The sequence below is a fragment of the Monopterus albus genome, unplaced genomic scaffold (genome assembly GCF_001952655.1).
Source record: "Monopterus albus unplaced genomic scaffold, M_albus_1.0 scaffold4.1, whole genome shotgun sequence".
NCBI classification, from domain to species: Eukaryota; Metazoa; Chordata; class Actinopteri; order Synbranchiformes; family Synbranchidae; genus Monopterus; species Monopterus albus.
The window spans coordinates 6594607-6607634 of NW_018127884.1; the positions used below are offsets into that span (position 1 = coordinate 6594607).

A 13028-nucleotide genomic window follows, 5' to 3' on the forward strand; every position below is an offset into this window, starting at 1 on the left:
TAAGCCTGGCACTCACTTTGAATAGATCAAGTTTCTACACCAAACCAAGAAAACAACTAATAGTTCAACTAGACTTTTATTTGACTTTTTATTTGCTTGATCATTTTCTCCAACCCAAAGACAATAATACACAGCATAAATTGAAAATATCCCATTTAATAGTTTACAACTTCTCATCTTTAATCATCACTTTGGACTTTCAGTCTGACAGTCGCACTCACCTCAAGGTCATGGAACTGGGATTCAGCTCGACATGACAAGCTTGACTGGAAAAAGTGAACATCATGCCTCCACCCTCCCCAACAAATCTGATACCATATTGTTTTACAGTCAGGACAGGCCTGGGGGTTACAAACAGATTTGGTTTTCAAAATACGCACTTTTTTTTTTATTCAACGGGGGACGTGAACATGATGGCAATTCAGATGCTCTTCCAAGCCCTTTACACACTGAATTCATCCTAACAAATAAAAAGCAAAAACCGATTCTCCAATTAATCCATATGTCAGATGTGCACTTTCAACACCCGCTTAAAAAAACATTAACAGGATTGTGAGCACAACTTCCTATTGTACATGTTAGTACTGACCCATGTAGGTGGTGTGACAGATTTAATAATTTGAACTTATCTTGCATTTCAAAAAGAGTAGAAATGACATTATTTACACTGGTTTTCACATGCAGCTCAGAAGCTGAAAGTTGAAATTGCAGCCAAAAATCATGTCCTATCTAGATAAAAGATGTCACACACACATTACACTTTCTCAAGCATGATTCTCGCTCTCTCTCTCTCTCTCACACACACACACACACACACAGTCACTTCAAACGCTGATCACACCATAGACGGGTATTCATTTGTTTCTTTGTTTCCTTTTAAGTTACAGTGTCCAAAGCACTTATGTTGGGTTTGTGTACATTTAAAACTGCATGAATTACAGTATCATTGAAAGAACTGATCAGATGTGATTAACAATGGATACATACTGGTTGAATAAGACAATACAAACAAGACCAACTAAAACAAACATTCAGGAACAGGTGTAGGAAACTTTCCCATCCTGTCCGTTCTGCACAGCTCTCTCTTGTGTTTCACTTGTAGCACAGGCTGGTCCGTGGTTCATTTTGGGCTGATAAATAAAGCAGCACTCCATAAACACAAAAATCATAAGGGTCTGGGAAAAGATGAATTGAGACAAGTGACCCATTGCCTTCCTCCCTCATATCTTGCCATGATTTAATGTAAAGTCAGATTTAAAGCCTTGAGGGGTGAGACCAATTTGACATGTTAGAGCTCCACCTTTCATATCAGATGCTAAGTCTAAAAAGAGAGCCCAAAAGATTTCCCCTTCAGAAAAAAAAAAAAAAAAACAGCAATAAGCGTCAAAAGTAAAGGAAGGAAGTCAAAAGAAAGACCCAGGAAGGACCCTGCAGCTCCAATGTACCACCTGGCGCACACAACCACAACTACCAGCTTTTGTCCTGATAAAACTGTTCCAATTAAAACCAGTGGCCATGACAGGTGGGGTCAACAACAGATCACAGTGAGGTTAAAAACTGCCTGGTGAGACAAAAGTATTTTTGTTTCTTATCTGAGACATGACGCTTTTTGGAAGGTGGCAAAGGCAGACAAAAAGGTAACCAGGCAACCATGACAGTTAACACGCCAAGACCAAGGGGCATCATTTCACCAATTTGCAAGTTGAAGAGAGCTTAATAGATGTGACTTGTAAAGAATGCACAACACTACACCACACATAAGGCCAGAAGGACGAGTTAGATCTTGGCAAGAAACCTGCACCTCTCTGACAAAGGGCATCGATACACAAGGCATTTGAGGGGCAGGGAAGCAGACAAAGCAAGGTACCCAATCTGCCGCCGTGCAGCACTGTGCTTAGGTTTCTCAGTAGTACACATCACGCAGACATCTCTTAACACAAACTTAAGCCTTATTCCAAAGGAACCCCAGCAAATAGCCTACTGACTCACCAACGATCTTTGTAAAAGAAGACAACACATCCAATCATGAATGAAGTATGAAGAATATTAAATCAAATGCAGCTCAATTGCATCCTCTTAAGATTCTTTTTTGTACATATATGCATACATTTATACTTCCTAGTTAATCTCTTAAGTCTTCTTGTGGGTAATTTGATCAGCTTTTGTTTTACAACTATATACAATGTACAGGCAGCAGATCATATATCTTTTACAGTGAGTGAGTGATGATACAGGGAAGTCCGATGTTGACTAGAGCTATTCAGACATTATACACTGTGAATAACTGGAATTTTTAGAAAATGGTATCTAAAAAAGGATGAAAGATAGTACAAGAGACAAAACTGTAAAAGCCCTCTATATGTACAGAAAAAAGCCAATATAGCATTTGTCAACAACAGAAAACAAGTTAAACTGAAACATCTTTCTCCATATACACATATAGCTCAAAAATATTTCCAAAGCTAATAGTTCTCTGATTTGGTCACAGAAGTTAGAAGATAGTGAAGCTTAGTGAAAATAAGTGTACAGCTGATTGAACATCTGAGGATCTCAACAGCATTGCAAGGCTGCTAAGCTTGTTAAGTAATGAGATGTACAAACTATCATTAGTTTCATTCATGCAGCTGCTCCCCTTGATTGCAATTCGGGACTAAACAAAGCTGTTCATCTACTGCCCCTGGAAGTCAACAGAAAGAAAGAACATTGAGGTATTAAAGGTTACTGTCCCCAACAGCATAGTTAGAATTCTGATATGGGAAGTCATAGTCTGTCACCACAGAAGAACCCCTTGCAGTACCTCACCCGACGATGCAAACTCACATTTCAGCGTTTGTTGATGGGAAGGAAATCTTAGACATCTCATTTCAGTAGAACACATACTTTAAAAACACTAAACCTCGATGCCAGCTTAGGAAAACATCACGCCCATTAGCTGCCACAATCTTTGAGATTTGCTTTGTTTTTAGGACTTATTAGTAACGGGCATCGTTAACTCTGTCACACAGTATAGGGAACAGAACAACCAGGATGCAGCTTTCATTTATGTTTTTGTCACAACTAAGGCAAAAAGACATTACTGTGGAGGACAGGCCGGTATTAGTGGATCAACAATTATTAACTCATGAGATATAAAAGTGAAAAAGTAAAACTCATTAAAGGAGGTGCTATACCAATCAATCCCATCAGGTCCTTTTCCCTCAGACTGAAAACACAATCAGCACACAAGCAGACTTACAAACAAAGGTTATACAGAACTCACCAGACCAGGGGCTTTTATCTAGCTAAGTCAGAAAGGCACATCACTTTGATATCAGGCATAAATAATTAAGTCAAATTACTGCAGAAATCAAACAGCTTCACAAAAATAGTGCCGATAAGATGAGCATCCCTATTAAAGAGGAACAGACATGAAGAAAAAAAAAAAGACTGGGGGTGGGGTGGGGTGTGTGTAACTACATTCATAACAAGCTTCATTTACATGTATGTGCATGATGACCAAGTTCAACCAGGTTTAACAAATCTGAAATGTATCAACTGCAAGCTCGGCTGTGAGGACACATGTGTAGGAAAAGTTTCAATGCTGACCTCCAAACACAAATGCAATCAACTTGTCTTCAGATAAACTTCCGGTCTGGATTGTATCCATCCCAATGAATCAACATCCTGATACTAAGCAAAGCAATTAACAGTTGCATCTATTATACAGATCTACAACTAAAGCTACAGATGAGATGATCTTCTGAGCATGTTCTCTGCAAGTAACCACAGGTGATCGAACTGAACATCTTAGATCTGTTGATGTTGGTATCAATCAGACAAAACAAATGTAGACTACTTCCTATAGAAACATAGGATAAAGAGATCTACCAGAACCTGAAAATCCCCTCTGAGCTCAAGGTGCGATCGTAATCCTAGCAATGCTCAAACATGCTTTAAACAAATTAATGTAATTCAAAATGAATACAACTCTCTGACAAGTTATATCACTCATGAAGTGTAGGGTGAAAAAAGGGGTTACAACTGCACTAAACAGACCTTTCAAAAACTTTTTCTGCTGCCATCATAAGACAAAGTTTATGTAAAAAATCTGAAAGCAAAGCCAATTGTATTGTACATATCAATAGAGTGAAGTGTTTTGATTGCATTTTTTTGTTTGATTATGAAATAAAACTATGGTTACTGCAGTACTCGTAGTGGGCAACACTTTGTCTCTACAGTAACTTCAGAGGAAAAGTGTACCACAGTGAATGGTGTGCATATGTGCTCTTGTGGGTGGTATTAGTGCCAGACAGAGGGTGAACTATTAAGCAAAGAATTAAGAAAGAAAGGAGAAAGTTCATTTGTTGATATGTTTTCCTAATTATTCCGGTGATGTCCACTGTTGATAGGGTCTTCGTAACATCTGTATTTTTCTCCTGTGTTAGATGCTCTGCTGCTTTCCATGCAACTGGAGGGCAGCGGTCTGCAGTGACGTCACAGGGGGATCCGTTGGAAGAGGGAGGTGAAAGGAAAATCGTTTTCATAGTTCCCTTGGTGGGTCTTTTAAGAGTACCAGAAGCAGCTCATCACTGCCAGGACTGAGGAGGGAAATTATTAACCTCAGCCAGGTCTTGGACAGGCGAGCCTTTGTGGGTGTACGTCAGCTTGATCCTCATTCGTAGCTGTTGCTGAAATTTTGTGGAGGATGACTGTGTTTACCAATGAGGAAATTCACACATACCATAAAGACTGCACAGATCAGATCAAAGATGATTTGTGAAGAACAAACTCACCTTCTGTGGGTTGAGGACTCTTATGACCTGTGTGACGGTTCCCTGGTTGAGTGCTGGGACAACATTACTGCTAGGGGAGAGGAGCTGCAGCTGGAATGTCTGAAAAACAGACAGGGGACACTATGTTAGATGAAAATTTACACCCATGAAGCCCATGGAGAAATGAGGTCATTACAGCTATATAAAAGGGGGGTGCGTTTAATGATTGGGAACAGACTACAGCTGATGGATGCTCAGTTCAAATGACTCAACTGAACTTTTCAAATGTTTCCCGAAATAAGGGGATCGCAAAATAGGTGATGTAGAGACACATACATATCACCCAAACACTGTTGTGCTGCCTGATCTCTACAGATCCAATACGTACAATATTCCTGTAGCTTCTTCATACACTATTGTAAACATCACCAGCATTATATATTATCAAATCTGTCATGCAAACCAGAGGAAAACTGTAGGCTATTCACACTGTAAAAGAACACCAGTATGCATTAGAGCATATTGTGGTTTTGCCACATAATATCACAATCTGACTTTGCCTGTTACCTTTGGTACTGCAGCCTGAAAAACAAAGTCTGTCATATCTGCCTCTGTAGAGTTGGAAGCATGAATTGTGATGACCGCAATGTTTGGATTGGGGTTAGCTCTCTCAAATGTGAAGTCTATCTTCAGACCATTCTTGTTGTATGCAGTCATAGGAGGAATACCTGCACAGAGATTTCAGAGTAGCAGAGCATCAGAAGATTTAGACATATGGTAACAAACCATTACCACATTCAGTGGAATGGTAATCCACAAAAAGAAGAACACAATGACCGAGTGCTTTAATACATAAGAAGAGAACCGCAAACTACTTTAGATTTGGCGGTGGGAGGTCAAGGGGAGTGACACACCCTTACCTGCAGCTGCAACGTAATTAAATAGGGTCTGTGAAGAGAGGCCATCCAAGAGGAAAGTGGGCTGGGAAGCTGGCACAGAGGGAGGAGGAGCAGGGGTGGGACCGCCTGGGAAGGGGAAAGCAACACAGGGATTAGAAGGACACAGACACACCATTACAAAATATACAATTAACTGTTGCCATGTGTCTCCAACTATGACAGAAAAGTTGACTGTCATTTACAATAAGGTTGGAGGGAGAGTGCACCATTTCTTAGTAACTGCTATCGGCTGATATGATCTCTGTCAGCATTCACACAAAGACCAAACAAACCATATATTATTAATCACCCTGATCTTAACAGAATAGTTGTATTGTGATTTACTACAGTGTTTATACTAGAGATTCAATGTGATGAACAACAAGAAGCTACTTTACAGTAGCAAAGCAGTACTATCTATGGTCAGTAAAAGTACCATTTCTGGTTTAGTGAGTCAAACGACACCACACCAGCAATGTTAAAATATTGCTCGGTTTAATTTTTAATGGGCCGTGTCAGCAGTATTTACTGCTCAACACACATCACATTCATGGTGGTGGCAAGCCAAGGTTTATACATGCCCTTGTTTTGCTGTAAAAGGGGTAACAGAAAGCTTTAAAAAGAGCACTCTACCACTTGGTGAGAGGTCAACCAGCAGATCAAGCAGCTCTCCTCCAGCTGAGGCAGGCTTGGTGGGCATAGTAGTCTGGATTACTGGCACCGCATGACTCTCAGTGATCAAGACTAGTAAGTCATTAACCTGGGGTACAAGGACATGTAAACATGAGAAAAAAACAAAAAAAACCTGCAATATTTGTGTTTATCAATATTAAATAGGACTACAACACACACACACACACACACACACACGCACACATTAAATCTCGTGGTGTGAAAAAGTGCTCTATTAACTCCTATTTAGGTACTCAATTCAAGGACTGTGTGTCCTTAAATTTCTTCTTAGTAAAGTAATTAAACGTGCCCTCACCTGGTTGGCTGGCTGGCTGACAGGTGGTGGATGTTTTGATTCCACAGCAGAGGGCTCTGTCTCCCAATTTGTCTGTACAATCTCTGTGGGGCCATTAGTGGCGGCTTTCTCCATAATTGGCATTCGCTCTAGAAGAGCTGGCCTGTTGTTAAACAAGTAAGGAAACCAACAATGGACCACACTCAATCACTGGAGAATTCTTCAAAATCAACTGGTACACTGTGTGTCATAGGAATTTCTGGTACAAAGTAATGCAGTTTCACCTCATGTGGTCATATTTCTTGAAAAGTGCATTGTACTCCACAGCTCTCTGCTGAAGCTCCACATCAATGCTGCTGCCATATATCGAAACCACCTTCTTGATTCGGCTAAAACAAAATTTTAAATGTTCAAAGTTAGCAAAGAGTTGGTTGCACTGGTTACAGCTAATGAGCTTTATCACCCTGGTACACAAATGTCTGCAAGACTTTAAAGTATAGGCCAGGGGTAAAAGGCCAGTACTCACTTAACACTGCTGAAGCGAGTTGACAGCTTCATGATGGCAGTAAGAGAATAACCTCGGGTCACAGGTGTGGACAGGTTGGATACCAGAAGGCCTTCCAGCACATCCAAAACTTCATCCTCAGTTACCTTAATTCATAAGAGAACAACAACACAGGATGTGATGACCTAGTGTTTCTCTTGGGGCTGAGGTTTGTCTTCAATGTGTGTGTGTGTAGTGTTAGGCTGGGATTTTTTTGAGGTATACCTGTATGGGCTCTTCCTCCTCACACTGTCCAGATACTAGAAGGTCCCCATACTCTCCTATGCACCAGGAAGCCACTTGCACTAGAGGTTGCTACAGAACACAGAGAAACACAAGTCCACACTCAACTTGAAAGATAAATGATACGTTACACGATCAGATTTGGGACACCTCTGAAGTGCACAGTCATCAGTTCATGACTCAAACCAGAACTGCGCTGACCTGTGATATGTCATCCAACAATGCTTTGTAAAGTCTCTGTACTGTGTAGGCATGCATCTCTCCACTGTTGGTGATGAGCTGGATGAGGTTGGGAACAGAATCGTCTCGCACATAGCTCCCTGCCTGAAACAATAAGCAGAGATATCAGTGAGAAATGCAGATATACTATGAATGTATTGGCTTTGTACACTGCAAATGATGAGACCATTTAGAGTCTTATTATTAGTCACATTCCATCAACAATAAAAGGGATTAAAGGCACTAGAGTGTTTTTGTAATATACGCACTGTTGTCAGGACTCTCATAATGGTGTCTATGTGCCATCGTTTGGAAGGAGCATACCTGTAACACACAAAATACAGTGAATAGTCTCAGTAACGGATTGAAGAGTCAATCATCAATGAATGATCACGAACATGTGAAGTTATCTAAACTCTTTACAGCCAGGAGACAAATGCTGTCACAAAACAGTTGGTATTAGCCTAGTCTATCAGACGATGGATCGTCTAAATATACAAAAAGAAGAAGTTGTACAAATAGAAGATTGTATTTGAAAATACTATGAATTATTCCAGTTCATTTTAGGTTTTATTTTGAAATAAACATTTATTCTTATTCTAACTAGGCAGTCAGTTAATCTCCATCTTCCTAAACATCAGATGACCAGAAGTCAATTATCAATCAAATAAAGGGGTCCACATTTATGGAGTGACTTTGTGTCCTTCAACCCTTTGAGAGTAAATCTGAAAAGGGCTCTAATTTTTGGTTCATATTTTTTTCTTTAATGTTTAAAATTTAACATTTGTTTTTAAATTATTCATACAGTAGGCAGGGGTAATCAATTAAATCACCCTGGACCTTTCGTCCTCTCCCTGTACAAGTCTAATAATTTATTTTTTGCAAATAAATACATTCAAAATTCAGATTCAAGGTCACACAGGATGTATAATCAAATTACTACAGAGCAGGTGAGCACAGCTGTAATATCATGGTCAGTGCCATACTTCTCTGCAGCTAGAAAGACTCCCGATGCACAGTCTGCTTTGAATTCCGGATCACAGGAGTCAAGGAAGTAGAGCAGCTCTTTCATCATGCCTCGAATATTGTTGCCGTTGACCAGCGCGAAGCTCAGTTCCATTGCACGTCTTTACAGCAATGAAAAAATAGGCCACGGTCACAAACAACAAGGCTAAATAATAAGAAACATGAAGTTGCTAAGCAGTGCGAATCACCTCTTGATGGAAACATCCAGGTCTTTTAAACAATCCACAATGGTGCTCCGATGCCTCTGCACTGCATTGTGGTCTGTCTGTACCGTCTTTAGTAGAGATGTCAATGCCACGTATCTGGAATATTTGGTTTAGTCATAGATATCAGAAATTTTGAATATTTTGGACAACTAAATGTCAAGTACTGTAAGTAAATTATATTATTACCTTATATTTTTGTCATTGTTGAGAAGGAAGCGGCCTAGTATGTTAATGGCCAAGACCTGTAAATTAAAAGGCATTTATATAGGAACAAAAATTAAACATGCACCTACCAAGTTTTTCTTAAATTGAAATTAACTCACCCTCAGTCCACTCTCAGACTTGATGTCCATTATTGTCAGTACAGTCTCGTACAGGATTGCATTGCCTACATTCTTACTTGTCTCTGTGTTCGTTGCAACCTACACGTTCATACACACAATTAATTTAGCAGAATACAACAATCTTTTGAAAGCTGCTGAGTGAAACCAGTGATTGTTCTAACCTGTGCAAGAATGTCATTCATCGCTTCACTGGAGTCATCATCACTCTTGCCTAAAATTCGCAGTAGTCTCAATATGCGCACCTAAGAAAAGAAAAACTTTATGACACAACAGCTTTAAAACTTGCCTTTTCCTTTAATGCTGTGCACGTATCATGAGTTCTGATCCTGACTGCTCATGATCTGGTACAAGACAAGCACTTGCAGTCTAGTGTACCTGCATCAACAAAGAGTGACATTTACCTGTAGGAAAGGGTCACTTATGCCTGACACATCATGCTCAGGAGAATATCCAGACATGATTAGGTTCTTCAGGATTTTCACCAACTGTGGGACTAGCTACAAAAAGACCAACAACAGAAGACAAAAACAAGTGTCACAATATTTGTGTGAATCTCACTTTTATATTTTACATCATCAACACCAAGTCTTCTTCATTCACTTTTAAAAAGCTAACAATTTCACATAAAGTCATATCAAGAGCAAACGAGTTGGTTTTTGTTTATTTAGGTATAGTAATATGGTTAAAACTCAGGTGACTGGACATTCACATTAGCGGGGTTGTAAAACCAAAACTTTGATTATACAAAAATATTAGGTTAGAACATTTGGCTTTGAAAAAAAATATTTAATCTGCATACACACTTCTGCCACTTCTGAGCATGGCTAAATAAACAATTGTACGTTTATGACTTTTGTGTTAATTATACATTTTATATTTTACTTCAATACTAGTAAATAATAAAATTCTAAAAAAGGTACTTCTCATTACAATAATTCATTTTGTGTTCAATAGAATTTTGATCTCTCAATGCCTTATGAAACAGCTGAACATATTGGGAAACAGTTTGCTGTTTTATCCAGTATGAAAGACTGGGCATCAATTTCATCTCTTTGCAACCAGCACAGAAGATAGGACTATGGCGCATTTAGCCCAAATAACAGAAAGACTGTCGGCAGGGAAACTGCTAACCCAGTTCCTGGAAATTTTTATAAACAATGGTGACTAGCTTAATCACTAATATGATAAAGTATGTAAATTAAAGCTGAAAAAAATCATCTGGACTTTATTTTTTTTTAGCTTACTATGAGCGGGACGACTGAGAATTTGACATGTCAACTAAACAGGTCTGAAGTTGTTGGAAGGCCTATGTTTTTATCATTGTAGCCTTGTTTTGGCCTGCTTCCATGCTTACTGTTATACCAGACTGAGCACACAAATCACTTTACAAGATGCGCAAAGATGAAGGTGATTATAAAACCTATCCTCTGCTGTGGGTACACTGACAAAAAGTAACCCACAATGCTAGAGAGGGATTTTAAAAAGAAAACTCCTGTGTATTAACACGACATCCTTCTCCATTTGCCAAACTCTTAACTCTTGCTTAAGACAGAAAACCACCTCTCCACATTTATACAGACCTAGGACAGTTACTGACATGACAAAGCTACCCTTTTACACTGACAAAGATACAGTGAAAATCATCTGTTCCCAGTGACAACGTCTGTAGCAATCACGTGAAAACACAACCACCCAACTGCTTTAAAATAGACAGTGATCAAATGAGTTGTATATTAGGTGAATAATGACTCAAAACAATAGTGAAAAATGTATCTGACAAATGGATCAAAAGATTCTTCTATAATAATAAAGACAAAGACATATTAATGATCACTGTACAAGTTAAAGAAATCAAAATGATAAATTAAACAACATGGCATTACTCAACACAAATTTGGTTACATCTGAAGTGACTGTGAGTGATTACTATTTACAGCATGCACCAGCTATGAGATCAGAATGTACTCTTACCTTCTCATTCTAACACAATGCAGGAATTGTAACAAAGACAAATGACAGAAAAAATATGAGGTAGATGTTAGGGAGGGGAAACTGGAAATTAGTCACTTTCAGAAAGTGCAAAATAATGTTTAGATCATGAGCATGAGAAGTGGTGCTTCTGGCACAGTTTGTTACACCTAGAAAAGGAGAGGTACAGCAGCAGCTGAAATACAAGAGGAACAGACAGCGGTAGGAGATCAAAGATTGAGACATACAGTAGTCTGAATGTAGAGGAAACCTCTAGTGCAATCCAAACCTCAAAAAGCTTAACATGTTTGACTAGCTTAGCCGTATCAAAAGGAAATGTGTATGCAAGGGAGAATGAAATGCGATGTGAGCTTAAGACAAATGCATAAGTAATTCCTTTAAAAGTCACTGAGGAAGAACGTCAATTTGTACCTTTCTGAAGTGCGCCAACATGTCAGGACTTCTTTCACACATCTCAGTGAGAAGGACAACAGATGTATGGAGAACACCTGGTGGAATACAAAGAAAGGTTATTAGCAATGTTGTGCATAAATGCTGTAAAGAGGGCCTTTCATTGAACACACTAATTTTTCCATGAATGGTGAACTGAATGAATCACTTTGCAGCTAAGTAACGTGAACTTGAGTTTCATTAATGTGCAGGGTGATGAACTGAACGGAAAAGGCTTCGTCAAGTACAGGGAATGACTAACACCAATGTGCTAAAGCAAAATATCCTCTACAAGTATCTGCTCCAAATTCTAGGATCGCTTGTTTTGTTTTCCACTAGAATATCACATCTACACATCAGGAGCATTGTATCCTGTTAACACAGAATGACACACCACCCATTCAGGCTACACGAGACATAAAACAAACACACACTCGAGCTGCAGCAGACAGCCGAACTGTAAGTAGGGGAGGCTGGTGGGGAGACGCTGGGTAAATCTCATGTCTCTTACAAGATTGTTCCTGTGTCTTTAGTTCTCGGTCAACTCGGAAGTCATTCTGGTCGACTGAGGACATAGGACGGTCCAAGTCTCTCATATGAGCTGTGAGGACTGAGAACCGAGGATGGTGCCGCAGGAGCCGTGACTGAGGAGACACGAGAATATCCTTCGCGGAAGTGTTTTGTGAACTGACACGCCCCTTTATCAAAAATCAGTTGGTCATTGGACACTTCAGATGAAGGAGCTTTGGAATGGATGTCTCATGCCATTAATAAGGCGTTTCCTCGAGTCTTCTCTCCTCATATCTTACATGGGTGGGAGTAAGACGAGGAAAAGACAAGTGAGGGAAATGACGGTCCTTATAAGTGACAGGAGATGTACCTACTGAGTTCACTGGAAGTATTCTATTCTCAAAGATCCAATGGCAAAGATTAACCAGGTATAGCCATAGTGGTATTTATACATCACTAATATCCACAGTACATGAAATAGCCTCTGTAGCAGAAATCATTCCCTAGATGATTTAATTACATATCTATAGGCTACTTCAGACCTGTATTAGCTAAATTTTCTTCCTTCCTTTTTTGAGTGTCATTGTAAAGCAGAGCTGCAATAGCTGACATACCTGAGCCCTTATTTTGTTATCTCACGTGTGACATACATAACAAATGCTACATGTGATCAAGTGATTAAGAGAAAATTGTTTAAAAAAAAAAAAAAATGCACGCGCTAAACATGGTGCATGGTGAACTTATGACAGACTTGTTTATTTCACTGTTCTCTGCAAAAGCCGACCCAAAAAAAAAAGTACGAGTTGCCCAGCTGTTCTGAGTGAAACACTGCGAGTGGCAATAAAACAGGATAAAGCTGGCA

At 39.3% G+C, this 13028-nt stretch overlaps 1 protein-coding gene across 1 annotated transcript in view; it reads right to left on the reverse strand.

The window, feature by feature from the left end:
- Window positions 1–1341: 1341 nt before the first annotated feature.
- Window positions 1342–13028, reverse strand: part of ap1g1 (adaptor related protein complex 1 subunit gamma 1) — a 23930-nt gene continuing 12243 nt past the window's right edge. The window contains exons 6-24 of the mRNA XM_020605451.1: window positions 11639–11718; window positions 11210–11218; window positions 9640–9735; window positions 9400–9480; window positions 9218–9316; window positions 9081–9136; window positions 8877–8990; window positions 8649–8789; window positions 7932–7986; window positions 7645–7767; window positions 7426–7515; window positions 7183–7307; window positions 6941–7045; window positions 6678–6819; window positions 6323–6449; window positions 5672–5776; window positions 5319–5479; window positions 4773–4871; window positions 1342–4667 (exon numbers count right to left, since the gene is read on the reverse strand). Of these exons, the coding sequence (XP_020461107.1) occupies window positions 4566–4667; window positions 4773–4871; window positions 5319–5479; window positions 5672–5776; window positions 6323–6449; window positions 6678–6819; window positions 6941–7045; window positions 7183–7307; window positions 7426–7515; window positions 7645–7767; window positions 7932–7986; window positions 8649–8789; window positions 8877–8990; window positions 9081–9136; window positions 9218–9316; window positions 9400–9480; window positions 9640–9735; window positions 11210–11218; window positions 11639–11718 (1910 nt within the window). The 3' untranslated portion in view covers window positions 1342–4565. The remainder of the gene's footprint in view (window positions 4668–4772; window positions 4872–5318; window positions 5480–5671; window positions 5777–6322; window positions 6450–6677; window positions 6820–6940; window positions 7046–7182; window positions 7308–7425; window positions 7516–7644; window positions 7768–7931; window positions 7987–8648; window positions 8790–8876; window positions 8991–9080; window positions 9137–9217; window positions 9317–9399; window positions 9481–9639; window positions 9736–11209; window positions 11219–11638; window positions 11719–13028) is intronic.